The 21,084-nt window shown below is 45.9% G+C and overlaps 1 protein-coding gene across 1 annotated transcript in view; it reads right to left on the reverse strand.

The window, feature by feature from the left end:
• Nucleotides 1-20,845, reverse strand: part of THOC1 (THO complex 1) — a 36,451-nt gene extending 15,606 nt beyond the window's left edge. The window contains exons 1-13 of the mRNA XM_040431789.1: nt 20,744-20,845; nt 20,566-20,639; nt 20,435-20,495; nt 18,934-19,000; nt 16,100-16,218; nt 15,080-15,128; nt 14,880-14,975; nt 14,425-14,507; nt 14,268-14,341; nt 9,847-9,955; nt 9,586-9,717; nt 3,495-3,595; nt 1,814-1,880 (exon numbers count right to left, since the gene is read on the reverse strand). Coding sequence (XP_040287723.1) covers nt 1,814-1,880; nt 3,495-3,595; nt 9,586-9,717; nt 9,847-9,955; nt 14,268-14,341; nt 14,425-14,507; nt 14,880-14,975; nt 15,080-15,128; nt 16,100-16,218; nt 18,934-19,000; nt 20,435-20,495; nt 20,566-20,639; nt 20,744-20,791 — 1,080 coding nt within the window. The 5' untranslated portion in view covers nt 20,792-20,845. The remainder of the gene's footprint in view (nt 1-1,813; nt 1,881-3,494; nt 3,596-9,585; nt 9,718-9,846; nt 9,956-14,267; nt 14,342-14,424; nt 14,508-14,879; nt 14,976-15,079; nt 15,129-16,099; nt 16,219-18,933; nt 19,001-20,434; nt 20,496-20,565; nt 20,640-20,743) is intronic.
• Between the last annotated feature and the right edge of the window lie 239 nt (nt 20,846-21,084).

Below are 21,084 nucleotides of genomic sequence, written 5' to 3' on the forward strand. Positions count from 1 at the left end.
TTTACTCAGCATGTTCAACCCTACCAGGCAATGTCTGGTTTAATGGGGCTGATCATGCTGACAGGTGCTCTTTATTACAGCTTATTGGCATGTTTTAACATTTTAACGCCCAATGGCATACATGTATGTCATCGAGACGGTCTTTAAACATGGCGCGTGCCCGCAGCGGGCGCCAAGGCCGCCGGGTTTCTGCTATTTTAAATAGCAGAGACCAGCGGCACAAGTATGTGATCAGCCATAAGGCTGATCGCATACATTTTCCCCTTTAGATGCCGTGCTCAAATGTGACCACAGCATTTTCGCAGTCCAGAAGCGGAAGTTGCGCACTTCCACTCCGGTAACAGCGTTACGGGGAACCTGTTATTTCTATGAAATAGCCTGAAGCCTCAAGCAGGCTTCAGAGCTTATTTCAGGACTATACCAATACAGACCACTAGGTGGCAGCATTGTATTGGTATAGTGCAGGCATGCTCAACCTGAGGCCCTCTAGCTGTTGCAAAACTACAACTCCCAGCATGCCCGAACATCCTACAGCTATCAGCCTACAGCAGGGCATTGTGGGAGTTGTAGTTTTACAACAGCTGGAGGGCCGCAGATTGAGCATCCCTGGTATAGTGCAAATTAAGTCTTCAATGATGGCTATATAGCCATTAATAAACACAATGGGCAATCTAATGATTACCAGTTATTGTTGCCCAAGGTGACAAAAAAAAAAAAAAAAAAAAAGTTCAAATCACCCCCCTTTCCTTAAAGAGGACCTTTCATCAATTATTACACTGTGAACTAAGTATACATACATGTAGAGCGGCGCCCGGGGATCTCACTGCACTTACTATTATTCACGGGCGCCGCTCCGTTCTCCCGCTATGCCCTCCGGTATCTCCGCTCACTAAGTTATAGTAGGCGGAGATTTCAGTCACTAAGTTATGGTAGGCGGAGTCTGCCCTTGTTCTGCTCTAGCGCTGGCCAATCGCAGTGCAGAGCTCACAGCCTGGGAGGTTATTTTCTCCCAGGCTGTGAGCTCTGCAATGTGATTGGCCAGCGCTACAGAAGAACAAGGGCAGACTCCGCCTACCATAACTTTGTGACCGGAGATACCGGAGGGCATAGCGGGAGAACGGAGCGGAGTATAGTTAGTTCACAGTGTAATAATAGATCGGTGAAAGGTCCTCTTTAAATAACCAATAAAAAAATAAACATCATGGGCATCGCCGAGTGCGAAAATGCCCATACTATTAAAATATAACAATATTAAGGGCTTACGGCCAATGGCGTTACGGGGGGAAAAAAAATGCCAATTAGCCATTTTTTGTCACTTTTTTAATAAAAATTGATCAAAAAGTCGCACACACTTCAAATTGAAGTGGACAAATCGTCCCGCAAAAAATGAGCCCTCACACAGCCCCGTACACAACTACAAAAAAAGTTATAGGGGTCAGAATATGGTTATAAAACGTATTTTTTTTTCAGTATTAAAACGCAACAAAAAAATTATACAAGTGTGGTATCGTTGGAACCGTACTGACCTGGAGAATGAAGATAACAGGTCAATGTTACCGCATAGTGTACAGTAATAAAAACCTTTATCAAAAGTTTTTTCACAATTCTACCCCTTTTGGAATTTTACATGGTATGCAACCGTAAATGGCGCGATTAGAAAAGTACAAGTTGTCCCTCAAAAAATAAGCCCACATAAGGCTATGTGAACAGAAAAATAAAAAAGTTAAAAAGCATATGGGAATGCGGGAGTGAAAAACGAAAACGCAAAATGAAAAATGGCCCAGGCCTGAAAGGGTTAATAAACCATACATACCTGGCGAACAAGTTTAGTAGTTTCTTCAATCCAAGTAGACTGCTCATCCATCAAGACATAGTTTGAGCTGAAACATAAAACAGTTATGTTCTATTAGGTTTACAGAGGTAAGCAATTAGTCAGTACGCAGCATATGAAGTAGGGATCGACCGATTATCGGTTTTACCGATATTATCGGCAGATATTCAGGATTTTGACAGTTATCGGTATCTATTTTGCCGATATTCCGATAACGTATGGGGAACACAGATCGCGCTGCTGACAGCGCTCTCCGTGTTCCCTCAGCAGCACAGGGGAGAAGGAAGCAGTGTCTCCTCCCCCTGTGCTGCCGCCAATTAGAGGAGAGAGGACAAAAGAAGGGGAGGGGTGGTGGTCACCGCTCCACCAATGAAGATAAGTCTTTCATTAATTCATATATAGGAGGCGGGAGCTGGCTGCAGAATCACATAGCCGGCTCCCGACCTCTATGAGCGGTAGCTGCGATCTGCGGTAGTTAACCCCTCAGGTGCCGCGGATCGCAGCTACCACTCATAGAGGTCGGGAGCCGGCTATGTGATTCTGCAGCCAGCTCCCGCCTCCTATATATGAATTAATGAGAGATTTCTCTTCATTGGTGGCGCAGTGCGCCCCCCCAAGCCCCCAGTATTAATCATTGGTGGCGCAGTGCGCCCCCCCACGCCCATCCCAGTATTAAAAACGTTGGTGGCGCAGTGCGCCCCCCCCCCCACCCAAGCATTAATCATTGGTGGCAGTGGCAACAGGATCCCCTCTCCCCTGCTCCTCCGATCGGAGCCCTAGCTGTGTAATCCTGGGGCTCCAATCGGTTACCATGGCAGCCAGGACGCTATTGAAGCCCTGGCTGCCATGTTCAGCTCCATGCTGCTGTGTGCACAAAGCACAGAGCAGCAGGGACAGTGTGAGCTCCTATTCACCCTGATAGAGATCTATCAGGGTGAATAGGACAAGGGTTCTAGTCCCTAAAGGGGCTAAAAGTTAGAAAAAAAAAAAAAAAAAAAAAGTATAAATGAAAAAGAAAGATTTACAAAAAAAATAAAAATACACGTTAACAAACATATTAATTTTCAGCAGATTTGTGTAGGATTTTTTTTTTTTTTCAAAAATGAAAATTCCCAGAATATCGGTATAAATTATCGGCTATCGGCCTGAAAGTTCACAAATTATCGGTATCGGCCCTAAAAAATCTATATCGGTAGATCCCTAATATGAAGCTTTCTGCAGTGATGTGCATAGAGTCCTGAAATCAATTTACAAGACAGGGAATAATCCGTGCTCAAGGAACTGGTATAGATAAGTAACGGCCACTGCCTGGGGTCAATGTTCATTTTTTGTCACAAAACAGCATGTTTTTTTAGTGATTCCACATGTAATGGAAGGGGAGATAGATGACCGCCAATATCACACTCCCCTGGCAGTGGCTTATATCCCGAGAACAAAAGCATTGGGCAGTTAAAATCTAATGAGCCCATTCCTTATTGTCCCTAACCTCTGCAGTTGGGGGGGGGGGGGTTAGATCTTGTGTGTGTGGCCAGCTTTACAAATTATCTTCAACAGGAAAGTCTATGCAATGGTGCAACTGATCAGAAACTATTGGTAAACATGGGTAAGGCATTAGCCTAGGATAAAAGAGCACACAAACAAAAGAACACTATAGAGAGATTACCTTTTAAACTTCACTTGGCCTTTCAAGTACTGAAACAGTATGAGATACTGTACCAAAATATGTCGACGAAAGTTGCTGTCACTCAGCTGCAAGTCCATTAACTAAAAAGAAAAAGCACATCACGTCTTAAAAGTATAAAACAGCTGTTTCACACAAGGTGAACATTTGTTTTAAAAAAACATCACAGTATAAATGATATACTTATAGTAAATTAAAAAGGAAATCCCATTTCCTGTCTACATGTCCCTATGCAAAGTGATATTATGTAATTACACTTACTTTTCATTTCTCCAGTATTTCTGAGACATTCCTCCCCATTGTATACCATGTTTTTATTCTGTAGAAATAATCAGTCGGCACTCTGGAAGAAGGTGGTGGTGCTCGTATCTTGGGTTGCAGTCCCATACATCCAAGTAGAAGAAGTGGATCAGCACTCGGCCTTTGATGTTAATAAATCTTCACTATTGCCATAAACAGAATACAGGCAAATTTGACGCGTACAGCCTTTTTCAAACAAGTAAAAACTAGATTTTTGTACTTACCGGAAAATCTTTTTCTCTTCTGTTCATTGGGGGACACAGGCTTGACCATAGGTATAGCTGTTGCCGTTAGGAGGCGGACCCTAACTTAGAATACGTGTGCAAAGACGACCAGGTCGCTGCCTTGCATACCTGAAGGGCCAATGCCCCGCCCAAAAGGCCCCCACTACCCGAGCCGAATGAGCAGTCACCCGGAAGGGTGGGGCCCGGTCCTTAACCCAGTACGCTTCCACAATGGCCAAACAAACCCATCGGGAAATGGAAGTCTTCGACGCTGCCAGCCCTCGTCTCGGCCCTTCCGGAATCAAAGACCGGGAATCTGTCCGCCGAAAAGACGCAGTCTGCGACAGATAGACACGAACGTCCCGTACCAAATCCAGAGTGTGGAGTGACCTCTCCAGAGGATGAGCCGGGTCCAGACAAAATGAAGGGAGAATAATCTCATTTAGATGAAATGCCGACACCACTTTCGGAAGGAAGGCCTGAACTGGATGAAGGACTACTTTATCCTGATGGAGGACCAGAAAAGGCGACCGAAACCCTACGGATAGAGGTGATAACCACCAAAAATGCCACCTTGTAGGACAGGAAGCGAAGCGACACCTGCTGCAAGGGCTCAAACGGAGAAGACTGGAGAGCGTTGAGCACTATATTAAAGATCCCAAGGATCCAACAGAGGACGGAAAGGGGGAGCAGCAGGCCACCCCCTGCAGAAAAGTCCACTGAAAAAGAATATAGAGAGAGAGCTGAAACTTGCCCTTTGAGGTAGCTGAGAGCCAGAACCAAGTCCATGCCCGCCTGCTGAAAGGACAGGAGACGCGGCAATGAGAACTGAACGTGAGACAGCTGATGCCACTCGCACCAACTAAAGTAGGACTTCCAAGTCCGGTGGTAGATCCGGGAAGACGACGGCTTCCTGGCCCGAATCATGGTCTGGACCACCGCCTCCGAGAAACCCTGACCCTTTAGTACGGCGGCTTCAACAGCCATGCCGTTAGGTGTAGCGACCCTAAATTCGGGTGGAAGACCTGCGACAGGAGGTCCTCCCGAAGAGGAAGATGCCAGGGTTTGTCGGTGAGAAGAGTGACTAGAGACGCGTGCCACGAGAATGTCGGTCAGACCTTCGGACCTGATCTTCCGGAGGAGACGCGGAATGAGAGGAAGCGGCGGGAACACGTAAGGAAACGTGAACTGACTCCACGGAATCACCAGCGCATCGCACGCCAGGGCCCTGGGGTCCCTGGACCGTGCGACGAAGTCCTTGACCTTGTTGTCGAAGCGGGAGGCCATGGCCGGTCGACCTAACCTCTCGCAGATCACTCGAAAGATCTGTAGGTGAAGAGCCCACTCGCCGGGATCGGGACGCTCCTGGCTGAGGAAGTCTACAATCCAGTTGTTGAAGTCGGGAATGTGAACTGTCAACAGCGCTGGAACATGTTTCTCCGCCCAGCTGATAATCAGTGCCGTCTCCGCCATGGCTGCCAGGCTCCGGGTGCTGCCCTGGTGATTGAGGTACGCCACCACAGTGAAGTTGTCGGACTGAATATGAACCGGACTACCCTTGAGATGATCAACCCAATGTCGCAGAGAGAGACGAATCGCCCTCAACTCAAGAACAATGATTGGAAGGAAGAGTTTCTCGCGTGACCATACTCCTTGAACAGAGATATTCTCCAACACTTCCCCTGAGGCTTGCATCCGTTGTTAACACTGTCCACCGGAGAGGAAGGAACGAGCAGCCTGATGTCAACATTGGAGAGACCAACCCAATTCTATATACACTGCTCAAAAAAATAAAGGGAACACTTAAACAACACAATGTAACTCCAAGTCAATCACACTTCTGTGAAATCAAACTGTCCACTTAGGAAGCAACACTGAGTGACAATCAATTTCACATGCAGTTGTGCAAATGGGATAGACAACAGGTGGAAATTATAGGCAATTAGCAAGACACCCCCAATAAAGGAGTGGTTCTGCTGGTAGTGACCACAGGCCACTTCTCATTTCCTATGCTTCCTGGCTGATGTTTTGGTGACTTTTGAATGCTGGCGGTGCTTTCACTCTAGTGGTAGCATGAGACGGAGTCTACAACCCACACAAGTGGCTCAGGTAATGCAGCTTATCCAAGATGGCACATCAATGCGAGCTGTGGCAAGAAGGTTTGCTGTGTCTGTCAGCGTAGTGTCCAGAGCATGGAGGCGCTACCAGGAGACAGGCCAGTACATCAGGAGACGTGGAGGAGGCCGTAGGAGGGCAACAACCCAGCAGCAGGACCGCTACCTCCGCCTTTGTGCAAGGAGGAACAGGAGGAGCACTGCCAGAGCCCTGCAAAATGACCTCCAGCAGGCCACAAATGTGCATGTGTCTGCTCAAACGGTCAGAAACAGACTCCATGAGGGTGATATGAGGGCCCGACGTCCACAGGTGGGGGTTGTGCTTACAGCCCAACACCGTGCAGGACGTTTGGCATTTGCCAGAGAACACCAAGATTGGCAAATTCGCCACTGACGCCCTGTGCTCTTCACAGATGAAAGCAGGTTCACACTGAGCACATGTGACAGACGTGACAGAGTCTTGAGATGCCGTGGAGAACGTTCTGCTGCCTGCAACATCCTCCAGCATGACCGGTTTGGCATTGGGTCTGTAATGGTGTGGGGTGGCATTTCTTTGTGTGCTTGCCAGAGGTAGCCTGACTGCCATTAGGTACCGGGATGAGATCCTCAGACCCCTTGTGAGACCATATGCTGGTGCGGTTGGCCCTGGGTTCCTCCTAATGCAAGACAATGCTTGACCTCATGTGGCTGGAGTGTGTCAGAAGTTCCTGCAAGACGAAGGCATTGATGCTATGGACTGGCCCGCCCGTTCCCCAGACCTGAATCCAATTGAGCACATCTGGGACATCATGTCTCGCTCTATCCACCAACGTCACGTTGCACCACAGACTGTCCAGGAGTTGGCAGATGCTTTAGTCCAGGTCTGGGAGGAGATCCCTCAGGAGACCGTCCGCCACCTCATCAGGAGCATGCACAGGCGTTGTAGGGAGGTCATACAGGCACGTGGAGGCCAAACACACTACTGAGCCTCATTTTGACTTGTTTTAAGGACATTACATCAAAGTTGGATCAGCCTGTAGTGTGTTTTTCCACTTTAATTTTGAGTGTGACTCCAAATCCAGACCTCCATGGGTTAAAAAATTTGATTTCCATTTTTTTATTTTTGTGTGATTTTGTTCAGATCCAAACGGTAGTGTTTAAAGAAGGTGCAGGGAGACGACCAGGTGGCGGCTCTGCAAATATCCTCTATAGGGACCGAGGATCTTTCTGCCCAGAAGATAGCCACCGCCCTGGTAGAGTGTGCCTTCAGCCCCGCAGGAGGGGAAACACCAGAGGAAAGATAAGACAGAGAGATAGCAGAGACAATCCATCTAGCAATAGAGTTTTTGGAGGCCGCGCCACCCTTATTCACTCCTTGAAAGAGAACAAAGAGCGAAGAAGTTCTGCGCCAATCTTTTGTGCAAGATAAATAGTTAATTAACGCCCTCCTGACGTCCAGGCAAAGAAGCGATCTTTCTTCTTCTGACCTAGGATCTTTAAAAAGAGTCGGAAGAATAATCTCCTGAGATCTATGGAATTTGGTAGATGGAAAGATCTAAAGTCCACTCCCCCTGAGAGGTGAGGATGACCATTTCTTAGTCAAATCCTCCGGAAACGGATAAAGGACGTTTAAGAGTTTTGGCAAAACAAAACGTCTATCAGGAAAATTCCACTCCTTGCCCAGAGAGGATTCAAACTCCTGGTGGTTGGGGAAACACTTATGCGAGCGACGGGACCTTCTAAAGGAAAAACCTGAGCTGGCCGATGAAGGTGCAGGGTCCTCAACCTGCAACGTCTCAATAAGATTGTCCACCATGGAGGACAGTTTGGACGACTGCCCCTCAGGCGAGACCACATCCTCATCTGACCCTCTCTCCTCAGAACATGCCTCTTCCACTGAGGACACGTCGGAGTGAGACTCTCTAGTAAGAGGAGGAGAGGCCGAGGAAACGGGAGACACAGACACCCTTTTGGGGGAGGATGTTCTGGCACGTTTTGCGAGACGGCCGCGAGGGGCATGAGTCCCTTGATCCCCAGAATCGGACCGGTCAGATGACAAACGCCCCATTACCTCCACAATGGCTTTGTTGGAATTGGAGACCTCCTGTACCACCCTGGACAGGGAACATGCCCACTCGGGCAGCAGGGACCATTGGGTCCGGGGCCGAGCCATTTGATGGCAGTGCTGCATATGCAAAACAGAGCGAGTCTGACGGCGGGGATGGAAATTTTGCGCAACACGATGAACAAACAAAATGACGCAAGGAAGGTACTGCATGCTTCGGGGCCTGGGGTCTGGGCTCGGACATACTGACAAGCCTGCCGCCCGTAAGGAGGAAGAGGGGGAAGGATAGACCCTGCAAGAAGGAGAACAGCTCTTACCAAGCCTGTGTCCCTCCGTGCATGATCCGATTAGCGTCCCACCGCAGGAGCCTTTAAAACGCAGAAGTGGGTGAAGCCAGCAATCCTCCTTCAAACCACACACAGCCGCCACCGTGGGAGCGGAGAGAACTGAAGCCCCGCCCCCAAAATGACAGCGCTCCTTCAGGCGGGCCCTAGCCGACTCTGACCACGTCCCCCGGCCGAACTAAGACGCTTGCCGGGGAATAAGAAGCTGCGGGGGCGACCCTCAAATAAGCCAGGGCCTCAATTATAAGTGGACCCGGCGGTGCCCCTGCCAAATCCGACGCTGTAGAAACAGAAAGAGAGGAACTAAACCAGCACTAGTCCCAAGATTCTAATGGAAATCAGCCGATTACAGAGCATTTGGAAAACAGACGCTCCCTTGCGACGACGAGCCGGGGCCAAGCCTGTGTCTCCCAATTAAATGGATGAAAAAGGAATGCGTCACATTTGCCTGTATTCTGTTTAAAGCAATAAAGTTAAGATTTATTAGCATCAAAGGGAGAGTGCTGATCCACTTCTTCTGCATGCTTTTATTTTGTGCATGTAGCATTTGCACTTGTTATGACCCTTGGTCCTGAGCAGATGCACATGTGTTGGCTATTTGCAGCAGAAGTGAATAGGAAGGCTTCCAGGCAGGCACAATAGCCCGAGAACTGTCCTATTCAGCTGCAATTGGAACTTGGCCATAGATTTCAGTACAGTGGACCCCTTATCAGGGCTGTCAATATGTGTTCTATATTTCAGTGCAGATATTCATCAGTAGCATGCATACAGAATAAAGCAGCCACGGTGTATATTATCACAGGGTTCAGTCCTGCCCACAGCAATAAGTATTTCAGCTACAATGAGCTGGGCAACCAGGCCAGAAGGGCCTTGAAAAGTGGTAAAAAGTGATAACTTTACACCAGGCAAGCTTCTTGTGCCCCTACTAGACAATTTAGATTTAGATAGAAGTAAGAAGGCAGGAATAGCCATTTAAAGTCAATTCTGTATAACAATGGAAGTACGTAAGACACAATATTAAGCTCCAGTGGACTAGTTTGGCGTTACCTTCTCACTTGTAAGGAACTTGGCAAAGTAAACATGTTCACCTCCAGATTTTAGTTCTTCTATTTTTTTCCGTAAGGCTTGGGTGTCGTCCAGCTTGTAACTCTTAAACACTTGCAGAACCTCTTCTGAGAACTATGAAAATGAAAAAATAAATGTAGTAAGATGTGCTGTGGCGTACAGACAGAAGATCACTAGTGTGACGTGTCATATGACTGGAAACCTGTAACTCCATTTAGCTTAACAATACAAAAACATGTTTACCTTAAGGAACGTTTTCCAAGAATTTTTGTCATAGCACTGAACGGGATTTCTGAAAAAGTCCTGCAGAGACCAGAACTTCCTATACAGATTGTAATCTATGGGAATAGAACTGGAGAAAAATAAAACAAACTTTAAAAGTACTTACCAACAAATCAAAAGGAAACACAAGTAGAGCAGCACACATTTTAAAGCGGTTGTCTGATCTCAGACTGGGAACCAATGTGCATGGTGGAAATTACTGCTTCAGGAAGTGACATCTACATTACACTCACCTAAAGAATTATTAGGAACACCATACTAATACGGTGTTGGACCTTAATTCTACGTGGCATTGATTCAACAAGGTGCTGATAGCATTCTTTAGAAATGTTGGCCCATATTGATAGGATAGCATCTTGCAGTTGATGGAGATTTGAGGGATGCACATCCAGGGCACGAAGCTCCCGTTCCACCACATCCCAAAGATGCTCTATTGGGTTGAGATCTGGTGACTGTGGGGGCCATTTTACTACAGTGAACTCATTGTCATGTTCAAGAAACCAATTTGAAATGATTCGAGCTTTGTGACATGGTGCATTATCCTGCTGGAAGTAGCCATCAGAGGATGGATACATGTTCTCATTCTGTTTACGCTAAATTCGGACTCTACCATTTGAATGTCTCAACAGAAATCGAGACTCATCAGACCAGGCAACATTTTTACAGTCTTCAACAGTCCAATTTTGGTGAGCTTGTGCAAATTGTAGCCTCTTTTTCCTATTTGTAGTGGAGATGAGTGGTACCCGGCGGGGTCTTCTGCTGTAGGAGCCCATCCGCCTAAAGGTTGTGCGTGTTGTGGCTTCACAAATGCTTTGCTGCATACCTCGGTTGTAACGAGTGGTTATTTCAGTCAACATTGCTCTTCTATCAGCTTGAATCAGTCGGCCCATTCTCCTCTGACCTCTAGCATCCACAAGGCATTTTTGCCCACAGGACTGCCGCATACTGGATGTTTTTCCCTTTTCACACCATTCTTTATAAACCCTAGAAATGGTTGTGCGTGAAAATCCCAGTAACTGAGCAGATTGTGAAATACTCAGACCGGCCCGTCTGGCACCAACAACCATGCCACGCTCAAAATTGCTTAAATCACCTTTCTTTCCCATTCTGACATTCAGTTTGGAGTTCAGGAGATTGTCTTGACCAGGACCACCCCCCTAAATGCATTGAAGCAACTGCCATGTGATTGGTTGACTAGATAATTGCATTAATGAGAAATAAAACAGGTGTTCCTAATAATTCTTTAGGTGAGTGTATATGTCTCTGCTTCCAACCAATCAGTGTCAGCAGAGAGGAAAATTCAAGTCTCAAAAGCCAAGTGATAAAATACAAAATATTTTAGGAAATGACATCGGGTTTCGGGGTGGTGCCAAAGAGCTTTTTTGATGCATTTTTGATGCAGTGGTGCATACAGAAGAAGTATACGTCCTTCCTTCCAACCCATATCTGGCTTTGGCTCAAAAACTGCAACAAAAAGCTGTGCGAGACAACACCCTAAGGCTACCTGCCCAAGTTTAGGACTTTGTGTGGTTTTTCACAACGGATTCTCGTGCAGAAAAACCGCAGCGTAGCACAGTACCAGCAAAGCGTATTATTAGATTAGACAAATCTCATTTACACTTAGCTTTTTTTATTCCTTTCAGAAATTGACTTGCCATGTGGATTTAGAAATCCACGGCATGTCAATTATGCACCAAAAATCGCAAACCAAGAAAAGGAAGAGATCTGTGGCAAAACTGCATTAAAAACAGTAACAAATCTGGCTTTGTATGTAGATTTGGTGCAGAAATGCATAGGAATCCGCAAAGAAATTCGTGCAGTTCTTCTGCATGTTTTCCACACCCGTGTGCAGGTACCCAAATACGTAATCATGCACGCAGCATCTTTTGCTTAAAACATCAGTGCAGTTTTTGAGCCAAAGCTAAACATGGATTGACCAGGACAGAGCAGTGCAAGTACTTTCTTTTGAATACACTCATGGCTTTCAAAAAATCACGGAAAATAATGCACTAACACAATAGATGCAAACATAATATATGGACTAAGCCCTCACTCTAATAATAAAATCTGAGACTCTTAGCCAATATATTTTGAACAAAACACATCTGTGCCCGCCTACCCACACCACGGTGGTCTCAGTCAGGCAGACCACCGTGGCACGGGTAGGTGGGCACAAATGTGTTTTGATCAAAATACACTGCTCAAAAAAAATAAAGGGAACACAAAAATAACACATCCTAGATCAGAGTTAATTAAATATTCTTCTGAAATACTTTGTTCTTTACATAGTTGAATGTGCTGACAACAAAATCACACAAAAATAAAAAAATGGAAATCAAATTTTTTAACCCATGGAGGTCTGGATTTGGAGTCACACTCAAAATTAAAGTGGAAAAACACACTACAGGCTGATCCAACTTTGATGTAATGTCCTTAAAACAAGTCAAAATGAGGCTCAGTAGTGTGTGTTGCCTCCACGTGCCTGTATGACCTCCCTACAACGCCTGTGCATGCTCCTGATGAGGTGGCGGACGGTCTCCTGAGGGATCTCCTCCCAGACCTGGACTAAAGCATCTGCCAACTCCTGGACAGTCTGTGGTGCAACGTGACGTTGGTGGATAGAGCGAGACATGATGTCCCAGATGTGCTCAATTGGATTCAGGTCTGGGGAACGGGCGGGCCAGTCCATAGCATCAATGCCTTCGTCTTGCAGGAACTGCTGACACACTCCAGCCACATGAGGTCTAGCATTGTCTTGCACTAGGAGGAACCCAGGGCCAACCGCACGAGCATATGGTCTCACAAGGGGTCTGAGGATCTCATCTCGGTACCTAATGGCAGTCAGGCTACCTCTGGCGAGCACATAGAGGGCTGTGCGGCCCTCCAAAGAAATGCCACCCCACACCATTACTGACCCAATGCCAAACCGGTCATGCTGGAGGATGTTGCAGGCAGCAGAACGTTCTCCACGGCGTCTCAAGACTCTGTCACATGTGTTCAGTGTGAACCTGCTTTCATCTGTGAAGAGCACAGGGTGACAGTGGCGAATTTGCCAATCTTGGTGTTCTCTGGCAAATGCCAAACGTCCTGCACGGTGTTGGGCTGTAAGCACAACCCCCACCTGTGGACGTCGGGCCCTCATATCACCCTCATGGAGTCTGTTTCTGACCGTTTGAGCAGACACATGCACTTGTGGCCTGCTGGAGGTCATTTTGCAGGGCTTTTGCAGTGCTCCTCCTGTTCCTCCTTGCACAAAGGCGGAGGTAGCGGTCCTGCTGCTGGGTTGTTGCCCTCCTACGGCCTCCTCCACGTCTCCTGATGTACTGGCCTGTCTCCTGGTAGCGCCTCCATGATCTGGACACTACGCTGACAGACACAGCAAACCTTCTTGCCACAGCTCGCACTGATGTGCCATCCGGGATAAGCTGCACTACCTGAGCCACTTGTGTGGGTTGTATACTGTCTCATGCTACCACTAGAGTGAAAGCACCGCCAGCATTCAAAAGTGACCAAAACATCAGCCAGAAAGCATAGGAACTGAGAAGTGGTCTGTGGTCACCACCTGCAGAACCACTCCTTTATTGGGGGTGTCTTGCCAATTGCCTATAATTTCCACCTGTTGTCTATCCCATTTGCACAACAGCATGTGAAATTGATTGTCACTCAATGTTGCTTCCTAAGTGGACAGTTTGATTTCACAGAAGTGTGATTGACTTGGAGTTACATTGTGTTGTTGAAGTGTTCCCTTTATTTTTTTGAGCAGTGTATATTGGCTAAGAGTCTCAGATTTTATCATTAGAGTGAGGGCTTAGTCCATATATTATGTTTGCATTTATTGTTTTAGTGCATTATTTTCCGTGACTTTATAAATGTAGCCATGCACATCCGTATATTTACTATCATATCGTGCAGGATGTTTTATATCTTTTTTCAGTGATTTTTTTCACTCCTGGCTTTGGCTCAAAAAAAGCTGCATGTGTAATTCCAGCCTAATAGCAACTTTTACATTAGATACTGTTATTGAAGATTGCAATGAAAAACTTCAACACAGCGCACAAGGCCACTTGCAGTCTATGTTAAAACTGAGGTCTATGGAGGTCAAAAAAAAAAATAAAAAAAATTCTCATTTACCACCTAAATACTTTAAAACAGAAAAATAATTAGAAGAAATTTCAGAAAAACTTGACTAATCTGTGAATGGGCACTACAGTAATTTACTACAACAGCCACATCAACTGTTGCAGTCAACATGAATTTTAAAAATCCCATTCACATAATGGATTAATAAATGATACGGTTATGAGGCCAAGCTACATTTTTCCCTCATACTTAGTGGGAAATTCTGTCTCTAGATCTCCTGTCCTGGATAAAATCATACTTACGAACTGTTAGGTGCCTCCTCGTCTCCCATTTCACCTTCCTCAATCTCCATCCCATCTTCTCTATCTTCCACTTGCTGTAAATTAAAAAGAAGCTATTATATATTATGTCCAGAATAGAGCAGTAAAAGCTTTAAGGGTCAAGGACGTTAGCACTTACTTTTTGCCCCAGAGTGCTCTCCTGTTCATTGACATTATACACGGTGACATTCTCCAAGTTGAACTGGCTTTGCAAATTCAAACCTTAAAAGAAAAAAAAAGAAAACTGCTATATATGTAGCTTATGATGAGAAAACGGAACGGATACGGAAGACATACGGATGCATTTCCGTATGTGTTCCGTTTTTTTTTGCGGACCCATTGACTTGAATGGAGCCACGGAACGTGATTTGCGGCCAAATATAGGACATGTTCTATCTTTCAACGGAACGGAAGAACGGAAATATGGAAACGGAATGCATACGGAACACATTCCGTTTTTTTTGCGGAACCATTGAAATGAATGGTTCCGTATACGGACCGTATATGGAACGCAAAAAACGGCCCGCAAAACGGAAAAAAAAAAACGGTAGTGTGAAAGAGGCCTTAATGTGATAAACATAATGATAAACTCACCAGATTTTTCAGAGAGAGGAAACAAGCGTGCAAGAAACAGCTGAATTCTTCCGCAGAAAACAGTATTTTGAGATTTAGAAAGTCTCCTTAAAAGGTCTGAAAAAAAATGCAAGACAGTTTTTATAAAAAAAATAAAAAAATCACCATCATTATTAATTTAGGAGCATTTCTAACACATTTCCAATAATTACAAGTCTTACCATTACACATCCTCAGCAAGTAGTTCTTTCCAGCAGAATAAAACGTGTTCTAAAACCAGAAGACACAAAGTATGCTTTACTATAATAGAAATTATAATATCTAAAAACACTGGGTTTGCACAATTATACATTATATATATATATATATATATATATATATATATATATATATATATATATATATATACACACACACACACTTCAGATGTCTTATATAAGTGATAACTAATAAAATTAGTACAGGTGATAAAAGTCTGGATTGGTGGGGTCTGGCTGCTGGGACCCCCACCAATGACATGTCTCTCTGTAGGCCCAGTCGTCTTTATGGGGCTGACAAAGAAAAGCAGAGCCCAGTGCTCAGCAATCCCCGGCAGGCCCCAGAGATGAATGGAGTGACAGTGAGCGGGAGTGACTGTCTAATCTAATGACACTATCTAATCAGTGATATGTAGGGACACATGCTTTTGACAAGGAAAGTTGTAATAACCATTTGTCAATTTCTAGAAGTAACAGACGAAGAGCTGAACAGAGTTGTAAGAAAAGATGCTTCAGAACAGGTACTGTATATTATAGGGAATACAAGGATTTACTTAAACAAGCACATTAGGAGGGGTGACAGGTCCTCATGAGGCGTAACATTCATGTTTGGCAGACATTTTTTTTTGACTCTGGTCTTAATAACCCTTTAGCATCGGCCTCTACATAACTTCGGCGTATCCACCGCCTGTGTAAATCTATGTTAGCTCTCTTGCTGGCATAGATTTAGACCATTTTCTACACCTAAAACAGGCGTAAAAAATAAAAAGATAAACGAGATATGCCTCCCGGCCAGCCCCCTTTTTTAGAACTGGTGTGAGCGGGGAGAAGTCGCACACTGATACGCCACAAAGTAGCGTATACCGGTTAGTAAGGTTTGGCTCTGTGCACACCACGTCTGACATATATACATGAGAAAGCTTGTAGGCAGGGTGCACCGGGCCTTACTCATGCAGCATGAACTACATGGAATTACAGACTTACAGATTTCCAGGTTCCAACATTTTTCTCCACAAATGTGAATATTGTATCGCAGTGATCCAGGGGGAGGCAATCGAGGACATCTCCCAGCAGCACAAATGGTGTGGTAGCGGTGCATATACCTAACGTGCAGAAATAAAGCATTCAAATGTCAGATTTCAAATTTGCAAAATACACCTACTAATTGCAATTCTAAAAACTAGAAGGACGGTTCAGTCCTCCTCTTTTTCAGGGAGATGGAATAAGTACCACTGAGTAGGTGACTACCATACAAGGACTAGAACTCTCCACTGGTAAATTGATCTAAGAGTATAAAGGTACCAGGGAGTAGCATCTGTATCAAGCAGCGAGGAATGGGCCAGGTGAAGTTTTGTCATAGGGCACCCTGTATTAGCCTCCTCAATGTTGAGCCAGGAGGAGTCAATACATAGGAGGATGGACAGCTGGGAGTCACCCACCATCTAATATCCACAGCAGATGGTGAGTACAGCAGCCAAAGAGGAGGGGACAACAAAGTTAGTCTTGACAGTAGAAAACTTAAGAAAGTACACCAAGTAGAAGGAAAAAAAGGCACCAACTTAAAGCTGCTGAAAGTACTATCTGGGGTTGGGGAGAGCAGGGCAAACATGCTTTTAGAGACTCCTTTATTATGTGCAGCAGTGTGAAATAATCTTTTATTTTGCCAGGGGCCACGCACACAAGTGCCCCAAAGACAGTGCTTCACGGTTAATTGCTCTGCATTGAGCTGCATCACAGCGCCTCCCGCCTGCTGGTAGGGACAGTTGTAGCGGTCTCGTAGTTGGATGCTACAGCTGTCACTCAGATAAGAGGGGAGAGGCTGGAAAGCAGATCAATGCACAGAGCACTTCACAGTGAAGATCATTTCTGCTTCATATAATAAAGGAATCTATAAAAGTATGTTTGACCTGCTCTCCCTGGTCCCACCGAGCACGGTCCGCAGTTCTCATAGTCAAAACTGCTGACTTCTGATTATAGGATACCCATAAATTGGCTCTCAGCTCTGGTTAACGGAGGGTGCGACTAGACTAGGCATATGAGAAGTAATTGTCCAGTTGAGACAATCATTTTAAACAGCAGGCTATATATGAGCCAATTACTGGTCTAATACTACAACCATGCAGAAATGTCAGACTGCAGTTATCATGCATGCCACAAAATGTAAACCCCATAACAGTTTTGCTTGAACTCTGTTCGGGCTTTGAGAAAAGGACTTTAAAGGGGATGGCCCGTCTTATAAATTGATGCAGGTCCCACTTCTGGGACCCACATCAAACCTCTATAATGGAGCCCGCAAAGTAAAGGAGAGCGGACCACACTTGTGCGGCTGAGTTCCATTCATTTTTATGGGACTGGCGAAAATAGCTGGGCGCTAGCTCAGTTATATCTGCCAGCCCCACAGAAGTGAATGGAGCAGTGGCCACGCTAAAGCCGTGCGCTTCCCATTCATTTCTATGTGATTTCCGAAAATAGTCAAGCATGCCGCTCTGCTATTTTCGGCACTCCCATAGAATTGAATGGAGGGCGGCGCGCCGTTCTAGATATAGGTGCGCATCCCACCTCCTAGCGATATTCCCCAATGTATGAGATTGGCCAACCCCTTTAACTTGGGCAACATGGTCAGAGAGGGAGGGATGCTTTAACCCCTCATATCTCGGGATCAGTTGCAGCTACAGATATGGGTTCGGTCTTGTTTGATGCTGACTGTCTAAGCTTTAGGCTACCTGCACACAGTGCAGATTGCGCATGGTTTTTATGCACGGATTTTCATGCGAAAAACCCCCAACGTAAACAGCACCAGATAGGTGTACTAGATTTCAAAAATTTCATGCACACTTTGCTTTTTTTTTTTCGTGCAGAAATTAACCTGCTGTGCAGATTTTGACATTGGAAGCAGGTCTGGTCACAGTACAGTGCAGTTATTGTCCGGCCGCCTCTCGGCTTGCTTGCCGTGCTGCGGCCGGACCTCCAGCCCGCCCCCATTATAGCGAGTGGGGCGGGAGCAGACTTCCGGCAGCACGGTGGGCTAGCGTTAGCATGGATCTGGCAGGCTGTTCCCCCGCTGGAACAGCCTGCCGGACCCTGCTGCCCAAGTGTGAAAGTAGCTTAAAGTTATCATGTTATTTATAATACAACGTGAACACAGAGGGGGAAAGATATTACTGGAACTAAAGGCTAAAATCAGTCGTCACTAAGATTAAAAAATGCAGTTGTGTCCTCCGAGTTATGTCCCAACTACATTTACTTCAGACAAATTCAAAAATCTACAATTAAAAAGTGGCATTATCTTTTTCAATTTTAATATGACTTCCAGGGTTAAAGAGGTTTTTAAATCCCACAAATGATGCCAAATTACTAGGATATGCCATCACTTTACGACTCTGACCTCCAGAACCCCCGCTGATCCTAAGAATAAATAGGGGTTGATGCTCGCAGTCTTTTCCTGTACACCGACTGTGCAGGGAACGGCATCAGAATAACCTTTAAATGAATGGGACCAGTTGCAGTTCGCTTCATATCTGGGTGGCTGGGAGCTGTTCAGGGAAAAAACTGCATTGAGGCCCCCTTCAAAATCAGGAAACGTTGGGCTGAGTGATCAGACCCTCAAAGGTCATAAAGTGATGGCATACCCTAGGGATAGAAAACCATGATTGTAATTGCTAAACTGATAAGAGGAAAATCATGACTGCCAGATTCTCCCTGTACACAGCTGTATCCAGGGAGAGCTTCCATCTTGTCTTGCTGCCCCTGAACCATCGCTATACACAACCTTCCAATTCTGTTCACACTTTTCTATAAGGCCTAGTTATTCTTCTCACCTTCTGTAACTCCACTGATGGCAAGAGAAATAATAGCAAGACAGTTGTCACATGAAGCTTGATTTATCTGCAGAAAAAAAAGTGCCAGTTACAAGAAAACGCAGAAATGGAACAAAACTTGGAACCGAATCTACTGCATCCATGTTTGAGCATTTTTGATAATTGCATCCTACTCAAGTTGGGCTAAAAAAAATATGATTTTCAATTGGTTTTAATTAAACATGTTACAGTTTTTCCCTCTATAGTGTTCACTTTCACTGAATCTGCAGACTGTTGCTTTCTACTTCACAGTGAATCCATCAGAGAGCTGCTCTGACGGCTTGATCAGTAGCCCATATGTCTGAACTCCTCAGAGCTCATAAACACCCATTTAAAGGGGTTCTGCAGTTTGTTTAAACTGATGATCTATCCTCAGCATCTGATCAGCTGTTTGAGAAGGCAGCGGCCCGGCCTTCTCACTGTTTACCGCAAGCCCAGTGATGTCACGACTAGTATCACTGGCCTGGGCGGGGCTAAGCTCTATTCAAGTGAACAGAGCTTAGCCGCGCCCAGGCCAGTTGATACAAGTCGTGACGTCACTGGGCCTGCGGTAAATAGTGAGAAGGCCGCGGTGCTGCTGGAGCTGGATGATAAATGTGGTGCAGGGATACACATTTTTCTCTGACTCTATACCAACTATTGGTTGGTTTACATTGAGATAGATTTTTCACGCCAGAATGGCATCTTAAGCCCCATCGTTCCCCATGAAGCTCACCCCTTGCCAAGCACGTCAGAAGAATGGTGTAGAAACCCTAGATGTGCCAAACTGCTTCAGTTCTTTAGACAGATTTGTGGCACGGACACATTAGTAAATCTGGGCTAAATGCCACCAATAGTGACGATAAAACCCCCACTGACGTTATACTGCACATCTGTGTGCTATTTCTATCCATGCAGCACATTTATTAAAGGGGTTCTCCGGCCTGTAGATACTGATAACCTATCCTCAAGACGATCATCAATACCAGATCGGTGGGGGTCCGACCGATCAGCTGTTTTTGGCAGCGACTGGCACTGAAAACAAAACTGTGGACAGATCCAGAAGCAGAAAGCTCTGCCCACTAGTAGCCTTGCCAGGTTACTCCATTCACTTGAATGGGAGCGGAGTGGTAGTAACCGACCACATCCGCTACAGCTGGAAGCAGGTGTTTCTAGTGCCAACCGCTGATCAGTGGGGGGCCGAGTGTCTGACCCCCTCCGAACTGATGACCTATCCTAACCATAGGTCATCAACATCTACAGGATGGAGAACCCCTAACGAGGGATGTGCGAACGTGTGTTTTCAAGGTTCCGGTTATCTAAGAATTCCGTTATGGATTCCACTACCACGGACCATCAGGTATATGCACGAATCCATAACGGAATTCTTAGATCACCGGAACCTTGAAAAAGCAAGTCGGCGCATCCCTAACCCCAGTAAGCGTCATCCTGCTAGTCACCTCAGCTCCAATGGATCACTTACAATTTCTTCCTCCAAAACCACTCGGAAGACCTGGTCCAGGGTCGGCTTCTTCTCGTTCTCGCTGTAAAACAGGACATGCTGTCAGTGAATGGCCACACACACAGAGAAGACATGGCGGAGTCAGGACGTACCTGCCAGGGACCTGACTGAACACATGGCACAACTGCTTGACGTTCTTGCTGGGCACGGCTTCTCTGGTCGCACTCTGATAAAGGACAAGGCATTACGAAAACAGCTGGGGAACAAACAGTCACGGCACAACCCAATTATCATGACGCCCCGGTGACGGGTAACACAGACGTCTCTTACCGTAAGCTTACTCCGCGCCTCCGGAAGACTAAACAACGGCGGAGACATATTGGACGTCTCGGAGTCTGCGGCGCATCCCGATGACGTAAGAGACACGACCAGCACCATAGAAAGGAGCCTGAGAGAACTTCCGGTGAGGCAGGGACCTTCTAGCCGCGCTGTGCAGCACTCTATTCCCCCCGGCGGTAAGTGTAGAGTTGGGGGACTGTTTGGGTTGTAGATGGTTGTGACTAATCCCATACTGTTACCAGTTCTACCGCTGCTGTGCATGTCCCATCTCTCAGAGGGACATCTGTCACCACTCCTGGCCTGTCTGTGGCAGTGAATAATTGTATTCCATT

The sequence above is a fragment of the Bufo bufo genome, chromosome 5, assembly GCF_905171765.1.
Source record: "Bufo bufo chromosome 5, aBufBuf1.1, whole genome shotgun sequence".
NCBI classification, from domain to species: Eukaryota; Metazoa; Chordata; class Amphibia; order Anura; family Bufonidae; genus Bufo; species Bufo bufo.